General features: G+C 43.0%; 1 protein-coding gene across 1 annotated transcript; it reads left to right on the top strand.

Moving 5' to 3' along the window:
* The first annotated feature begins 2,639 nt into the window (after positions 1 to 2,639).
* cacng6b (calcium channel, voltage-dependent, gamma subunit 6b) lies at positions 2,640 to 6,239 on the top strand. The gene is made up of 4 exons (XM_085919066.1): positions 2,640 to 3,006; positions 4,554 to 4,628; positions 5,614 to 5,751; positions 5,813 to 6,239. Exons 1-4 carry the CDS (start codon positions 2,640 to 2,642, stop codon positions 6,028 to 6,030), a joined length of 798 nt encoding a protein of 265 aa, XP_085775192.1. The 3' UTR covers positions 6,031 to 6,239.
* The last annotated feature ends 2,786 nt before the right edge of the window (positions 6,240 to 9,025 follow it).

The raw sequence follows: 9,025 nt of genomic DNA, 5'->3' as shown, positions 1-9,025 counted from the left end.
ACAATCCGTTGCACTTTTGATGGCTTCCAATTAGACGGTTGAGCTGCATAATAAGACGAGCGAAGTAAAAAAAAAAAAAAAAAAGTTGACAGCCACCCCCGGCCGACTGTCCCCCCCCCCCCTCTCACTTCATATCATTAACAGGTGCCTGTCCAAAATAGACGCACGGCCGCTGTGTGACAGAAACAGACATGTTTTCAATCTCACTGGCACAGCTCGCGTTCTGTATTCCACCGTGTATGTATGTGTGGCCGTGTACGGGTAATGTTAGTAAGTAGTAAGCTTAGGTTTTGCACAGTGACCACAGACGCACATAGACGGATCATTCCTAAAGAGTGTTAGCCAACCGGGCTGAAGCCCCCTCCCCTGTTGCACCCACTTTCCGTTACTGTTATGTACCCCCCCCCCCCTCCTTCCGTCGCTCTCTTTCTCTTTCACTAACTCTCTCGTTCTCTTAATTTTCAAGAGTCTTCTCCTGAACTCAGCACCAAACTTACAGGTCAGAATTCTTTTCCTCCCCCCTCGCACTTGTTGCTTTTCTTACTTATGCATAGAGTTGCAAAAGTGATTCAAAGTTGGAAAATTAACCATTTGGGATTAAAGGGAAAGTTTGGCTGTTAATCGAGAATTAAAAATTGTATTTGAATCCAGTTTAAAAACTGTTTCCCCCACCCTTCATACTTATTTTTCAAAACATTTGTAAAATAAATTTCTCAAAACTATTGCATTGTATGTTCTTTTGGTGATTTTAATACTTTAATTTTAGAAATGTTTTTGATTATTTTGTTTGTAAATGCCTTTAAATGTCATATTTTTCATTTTGTCAGGTCGTATTTTCAACTACTGTGTAAAATGCGCTATATACTGTAAATAAAGCTGCCCTGCTTTGCCCTTACCTTAAAATTGGACCAATTTATTATCTTGCACCAATGTGGGCTGATGACAAAACACAATGTTTATGACTCACTATAATGTTATAGCTCTTTGATTGGATCTCATAATTCCTCTGTAGGGTGTATCTTAATTAATCCAAGGATATCAAAATCATTTTTGTCACGGGCCATATTGTAGTCATAGTTTCCTTCGGAGGGCTATTATGACTGTCAACCCAAATAAATGAATGCTTCATATTATACACAGTATAAGCTACAAAACAATAGCTGTTCTTCAAATATTTTAAAAAGAAGATTTTTTTAAAGTGAAGCCAATTTGCAATTTTAGTAATGACTTGAATTGATGCACAATTTGTCTTCACGGGCCACATAAGATGATGTGGCGGGCCCTATCTGGCCCCCAGGCCTCACGTTTGACACCTGTGTATTAGTCCATCTTGCATAACAAGATGACTGATGTTTCTCATGCGTTGGCTCTTGGAATGTGAATCTTCTATCGATGTTACAACCTAAATGTAGTGTCATTGCCGTTCTTTTGAATGAACAGCCCAAGCCAGCGTTAAAAGCAAACAGGTGGCTGATGTAGTCCGGTGCTGATATAAATCCTTTGGGACCACTAGTCCACTGTGTGACCTGTCAAAGCCCCCCCCCCCCCTGGCTGGGTCAATTAGGGAGGCCCACTTTGGTTCAGGCTTGAATTATCGCCTGACTTGCACGGCGAGTGGGTCAGCTGCCACCTTGTTGAAACGGTGCTCCTGAGGACCCCTGCTTATATTCGGTGGGGAGCGGAAAATGCTTGAGACGCCTAAATCACACGCGGCACACACACACACACACACACACACACACACACACACACACACACACACACACACACACACACACACACACACACACACACACACACACACACACACACACACACACCTGATTGCCAGTATATCTCATGCCATGTGATGCAGGGCGTGGGGTATTTGTGGCACCACGTTATCCCCCTCAGATCAGAAGGGATCCACATCCAATCCATGACCCTGAGGGGACAACTCGTGTCTGAGATTTGTGATGGGACAATAAAAGATGGGCGGTCCACTGTGGCACTCACCTTGACCCCCCCACATCAAACTACTCTACTAGATCCGTGTATATAAAATGTTTCTTTGGTTTTCTAGTTTAGCATGATAAAGCGTTTTTGGTGGTGGAGCATCCTCAAAGCCAAAAGTTGTTTAGTGTAAAAGCTTTATCATGCTCTGAAGCATCCGATCATGTAATCTTTCCTAGTGGTGTTTCCCAGGGATCCATTCTTGTCCCTCTGCTCTTTAACTTCAGATCATTTTAAGGCATGTTATTAAATTTGTGATGAACTTAGGACCTTGAATATAAATAACACCTGTGGTTTTTGCTGTCTGCTTTAATAATAATAATAATAATAATAATAATACATTTTATTTGTATGGCGCCTTTCACGGCACTCAAGGTCGCCGAACACACATAAAATCGACACAATTAAAAGAAAAGAAAATTATTTTATTTTATCTTTATTGTTGCTTTTCTTTTTCAGAGAACTGCAAGAAAGGAAACAGGGATGGAGCTTCGTTTATAGCCTTTTTTATTTTATTTTATTTTAACCTCTATCCTAGTGGTAGCTTTATTTATTTATTTATTTATTTATTTATTTAATTTAAAAGCTTCATCATTGCATCAATACTAAGTACTCCCAAGTGTTCCACCTCAAACCCACGTGGTCAAATGTGGAACAACTTCTTCGTGCCCCAGGACGAGGAGGGCCGCATGGGGGCGGCGGGCGGTGGCCAAGGCGGCGGCGGACTGGCTGCCCTGAAGGGCGGACGAGCCCAGAGGCGAACCCAAAAGATGAGCGACAGCCAGGACGGCAAGATCAAGCTGGTCTTCCTGGTGTGCGCGGTGGGCGTGACGCTCACCGTGCTGGGTGTGGTCACAGAATTTTGGGTGGAGCTGGCGCAGCCCAAAAACTTTGCCGGCAACCAGACGTGCCAGATGGCGCACTACGGCCTGTGGAAGGCCTGTGTGCACACCCTGTGGGTGGCTGACGTGGACCCCGAGAGGGCCAGCTGCGGTCCGGCTGAACTACCGGGAGGTGAGGCCTGCCACTGTCATTCATTTAGAAAGCGGATTGGCACTTGGGTTGTTGCCATGTTGAGCAAAAGTCACCTGCTTACTGTGTCAAAGTGTGAAACCCAAGTTTGATGGTTGCCATAGCGACCAAAGCATAATGTCATTGGCTTCCCCACTTGTTTCAAAAGATACACTTTGTCAGTTGTGAGATGAGAATGAACAAAATGACTACAGTTCAAAGTGTGCAAAATTTGTATTTACATGCAAAACTTTGTCATTTGCTCAACTCTGCTGTTACATATGGTTGCTTCAAAGAACACCAAGGAAACTTAAGCATCATGATGTCCTTAAAAAAAAATGCTATGCTAATGCTAATCTTTTAGAGCCCTCGAATAAATTCTAAGCCAAGCAACCAATTCAGCTCGGTCCATTCCACAACCTGCTCGTGTGCCTCAAATGCAAACTTGTCTTGGAAATGCAACACGCGGGGGTGCGAACATGATGCCGCATGCCGCACATAGCGTATATGCACACCATGTGCATCTAGGTCGGCCCTCCATACATGCTAATTCGATCATTAAAGAGGAACAACCAATGAGAGGAGGGCGAAGGCGAGCATTATGTAATAATATCCGACACGTATGATGCAGCTGAAAACGCTTCCGTCACAGTTTTGCTTGTGTTGACGGCGCAATCCGTCCACTTTCCATATGTGACAGCGTGGTGATGTGTGACGGCAGCCGCTCTGTTTGCGACAATATATCTCACACGCCCTCGTGCGACCGGCAGATGGCCGCCAGCCCCGCCATGTTTGTTTGGCCCCCCCCAAAAAAGCAACTGTTTTCTTGCCCATCTTACAATCACGGCTCGCCGTTTGTGTACAAGCACGCGCAGCCCGGGTGCGAGTTGTCACTATGTGCCCGGGAAACCCAGTGGAATCTGTCCACTTCACAGTTTTTGTCTAAATATAGTGAAAGGCCAATGAGGGGGAGAAGGACAGCGAGGGACCAAGGGAGAACAGCTCTAATGCAGTATTAAGCAACCTCCCGTGTCGCCCCCTCCGCCCACTCTCACTCTACCATCCCTCCCTCCCTCCCTCGACCTCCTCCTCTTCCATCTGTGGCTTCCTTCTTCAGTTTTCACCTCCCCTCCATCTGTGCTCCCACCTCGCTCCTCCTAATCTTCCTCTTCAGATCCTTTTCCAACCTCCTTGTCCCTGTTTTGGATGCTTATTAAGACCCAAAGATCACAACGGCTCTCTTGAACTAAAATAGAAAATAAATCAAGGCGTTCATGTTTTTTTTTTTTTTTTAACTCCTCGCAATCAAAAGAAATACTTAAGTGATTTACACATATTTGTAAAATCTACTGAAGTACAGTAAAGACATAATTGTCCCTCGTACCACTGCTGGCAGAACCATATGTGCAGTGTGTGTGTGTGTGTGTGTGTGTGTGTGTGTGTGTGTGTGTGTGTGTGTGTGTATTCCAACTCAACACTTGAATATAAATAGAAATGATGCCTGCAAGGACAATAGTGTCTGTTGTACTAAAGTTTCCTCCTGTCTCCAGAATCCAACTGCACCTATTTCAAATTCTTCACCTCGGGGGAAAACGCCGTCGTGTTCAAGAAGACGACAAGCAAGAGTAAGAAGCTTGGAAAAAGAAAAAATGAGATCCACAATCCTTGTTGTATTTGTCATTTTTCTGTGCTTCAACTATGAGTCGGTGGGATGCCAATATGCAATTAATGGTGACATGGATGGCTTGCACATGTTGGCGCAGGATTTGTATGTTGCATCTGTCCGTGTTCACCTGCCAATAAAATTTCTTTCAAGTTGAGCCAAATCAGCACATGGTTCACTTGCCAGCATGCTGTCACGTTGGCTCATCCAGCCAGTTAATTGTCCCAAACTAATACAAACCCCAAAATAGCCCTAAGGTTTTACATTAGGGATTCAAACTAGTAAAAAATGACCACGTATAGTAAGGGTTTTACCACTGACTGTCAACCCTTGACCTCTGACCCCTGAACCATGATCCTAACTTTTGACACCTGACCCTTGACTCCTAATATAGTAAGGCTTCTCTTAGTAAAGAAATGACCATGTATAGTAAAACTTTTACCATTAGAAATCAACCCTTGACCTCTGAACCTTGACTTTCAAACCTGACCCTTGACCCCTATATATTATGCCATTTTTTTAGAACAAAATGACTGTCAATCCTTGATCTCTGAACCCTAAATCTTGACCCTGATTTTTGACACCTGACCCTTGACCCCTAATATCGTAAGGCTTTTTTGGTAAAAAATGACCATGGCTTTTACCATTGACGATCAACACTGGACCTCTGAATCCTTAACCTTGACTCTGACCTTTGATACCTGGCCCTTTATCCTGACCCTCGACACCTAATATAGTAAGGCTATTTTTTTGTGTGAATAAATGACAATGTGTAGTTAGGCTTTTACCATTGAACATTGACCCTGGACCTCTAACCTTTGACACTTGACCCTTCACCATAAGGATTTTTTTGGGGGTCAAAAATTATCATGCATAGTAAAGCTTTAAAAAAAACAAAAAAAATGATTAACCCTAACCCCTAACAACTCTTGTTGTTTGTGTCCTAGACTTGAACCTGGCGGCTGCCATTTCTGCTCTTCTCAGTCTGACCATGATGGTGACGGGCTCCATCTGCATCATCATGACGCTCAGCAAAGGCGTGGCATTCTTCCTCAAGCCAGCCTCTTTCTGCTTCATACTCTCAGGTCGGACCTCGCCTCTATACGGCCATAAGAAACAATCATGTTAACGCTGGCACATGTGCAGGTGTCCTGGTCCTGGTCTCGGTCCTGATGTTTCACCAGTCCGTGCTGGCCTTGCTGTCCAGCGACCACTCCGTCCCGCTGCACCACCAGCTGTCCTGGTCGGCGGCCTGTGCCGGCTCGGCAGGCGCTGTCCTCATTTTCGGAGGCGTCCTTTTCCTCATCCTTTCGCTTCCCGTTACTTCGTGGCAAAAGTGCTTGCCGCACAACAGCGCCACCTAGCAGGCGGCTATTTATATCAAAGCATTGTTTTTTTTCTCCACAGATTTTTCAACAATAGCTTAGCATTTTATAGTTATAACTCATTGTATTTATATCCACCTTCCAGGTATGCAATCATATTTTTTAAAGTGTTTTGAAAAAGAGGCTGTCATGTTTTTTGGGGGATGTTATAGCAAAAAAATGTAAGACTTTGTACACCTGACAACTGTATAGACTCACTTTGTAAGCTTCACAATGTACATAACATTTTGCTTTTATCTTTTATGAATGTTGTGTTTTGCAGCGTTTAAAAATATACACAAGATTCCCTTCACTCTTTTACTTTCAACAATTTCTCATAATTTGTTCCATAAAAATATACTGATCTCTGTCCATTCTTTTCATTTTGTAGCATCTCTTTGGGCTGCACTGCTTGCACTACACATTTGGATTTGTCCAATCAGATTTCACGCTCAGTTTGACGTCACTATGATTTTATCCTGTGATTGGTTGGTCAGACTGAAACTTGTTTTGATTTTATAGTTTTCTTTGTTGTTTTTTTTACACAATAAATAGGATAAATATTAGCAATTTGAGCCGACGAAAAAGGTTATATCACAATCCAATACTTCATCTGGCTGTCACGAGGAAACAATTTATTTATTTTCCCTCCAATTCAAGTCACAAGTGACCTTTATGTAGTGATGTGCATTCCAGTTCTTTCAAGTGAACTGAATCTTTAGAATCAGTTCACTCAAAAGATTCGTTCAAACGAATTGTTCAAAAAAATCGTCCCCCCCCACTGATCCTTTTTTTTTTTTTTTTAAATAAATCAAATAATCAGAAATCATAGTCAAAGCTTCACGGAAAGTGACCCCCACTTTCTGATTGGCTGTTTGATCTTTGACATCACACGGACACTCCATTAGGTACACCGCCATTTTCAGTTCCTAATAACAGGCCACATCATTAGGGAAAAAGCTTAAGTGAACGTGAAAAGTGCCACACCCGCCCTCACCCCCACTTTCTGATTGGCTGTTTGATCAGTGACGTCATTCGGACACTCCATTAGGTACACCGCCATTTTCAGGTGTTCCTAATAACAGGCCACATCATTAGGGAAAAAGTTTAAGTGAACGTGAAAAGTGCCACACCCGCCCTCACCCCCACTTTCTGATTGGCTGTTTGATTGGTGACGTCATTCGACACTCCATTAGGTACACCGCCATTTTCAGGTGTACCTCATCACAGGCCACTTCATTAGGGAAAACTCATGGTCAAAGTTTAAATGAAAGTGAAAAGTGCCACACCCGCCCTCACCCCCACTTTCTGATTGGCTATTTGATCGGTGACGTCACTCGGACACTCCATTAGGTACTCCGCCATTTTCAGGTGTACCTATTCACAGGCCACTTCATTAGGGAAAACTCATGGTCAAAATTTAAATGAAAGTGAAAAGTGCCACCCCCGCCCTCACCCCCACTCTGATTGGCTGTTAGATCGGTGACGTCATTCGGACACTATTAGGTACACCGCCATTTTCAGGCGTACCTAATCAGAGGCCACTTCATTAGCTTAAGTGAAAGTGAAAGTGCCACACCCGCCCTCACCCCCACTTTCTGATTGGCTGTTTGATCTGTGAGGTCACTCGGACATTCTATTAGGTACACCGCCATTTCAGGTTCGTTCGCGAAGATTCACGAGTGAGTGACAGACAGCGTTGCTGCTATGCCAGCCGACACACGTTATGCCGACATTGATGTTTTAATTTAGTATTTGTTGGATTGTAATTGATGGTGTTATTATATCGAATGTGTTTGTTTTTGAATAAAAGGTTGAAAAAAAATCCCTTGTGCCGATATTTGTTATTTTCGGGGACACCAACTCATATAACAACGTAAAACACATACGTATTGTCATAAAGCAGTTAACCAAAGGTCTGATTTCTAATTGGCGAATATAAAAACAAAGAATAAAACACCAGACAAGTTTTAACATAAATATTTATTAAAATAATAATAATAAATAATAATAATAATAAAAGTTCAATTCAAACCAGCAATCTAATGTGAAATTGCAGTAGATATTTAGGCATATATATCCATACAAGTTATTTAAAAACTACTATAAGTGTTGTAAAATAAATATTACCCAAAGAGAAGCTCTAATCTCCCCGTTTTTTTGCATAACGGCGCATCCCTTCATGCAATAAAGTTAGCCGTTAGCTTGCATAAAAGAAGTGGTGTTTCAGTGAGTAGTTCTTTCTTTCCTTGGCAAATCGTAAATCGTTCTTTTGAACGAATTGTTCACTTACGAACCATCACTACCTTTATCCCCCTTCGTTACCGCCCCCCCTCACACCATCGCTATACTTAGTTCCTTGATGCTGAAGTTTGGAAACCTTATCCGTGAATTTCAACTATGCGTGCCGCGCAGTTTACTCTTCCACCCCGGACCTCAATGCGCTCGTACCTTCCACAATTCTCGTCCAATGCATCCGTCCAAACATACCGGAGACCTCCCACCGGAATAATTACTGTCACAAGCCGCATCGGTCATTGCATCATCAGCACGCACTCGTGTTAAGCATCTCCGTTGGGGAGAAACGTAATCAACATGACACCCAATCTCGGTTGCAGCTTGTTTTGGGAAAACAGATTCAAACACAGACATTGTCGCATCACACCTGACTCCTGTGAAACAAAGTCAACAAGTCGGAAAAGTTTCAAATCGCAAGGGACGCTGGGGGGAATTCCAAGTCTCCTCGCACCTGCTCCAAGGCAGAGAAGTCACTGCTAAGTAAAGAAAAACACGCCGGCCGTGTTAAGGGCGCGACAGCCGTTTAAAACTTGCATGAAGCGTAATCACACACTGATGCATAAAAAAAAGTTTGCAAAAATCCCTTTACGGTAGAACAGCATCAGAGGCCTATTTGAAAACATAAATTACCTATAGTATAGGGGGGGAGTTTGAATTTTGTAATAAAGTCTAGTATTTTATGTTTTTGTGGCAAAAC

This window comes from Syngnathus leptorhynchus, chromosome 8 (genome assembly GCF_054491065.1).
Source record: "Syngnathus leptorhynchus isolate UIUO chromosome 8, UIUO_Slep, whole genome shotgun sequence".
Classification (NCBI taxonomy): domain Eukaryota; kingdom Metazoa; phylum Chordata; class Actinopteri; order Syngnathiformes; family Syngnathidae; genus Syngnathus; species Syngnathus leptorhynchus.
Note: the sequence above shows the minus strand (reverse complement) of the source record. Positions and strands in the feature narration are given on the sequence as shown.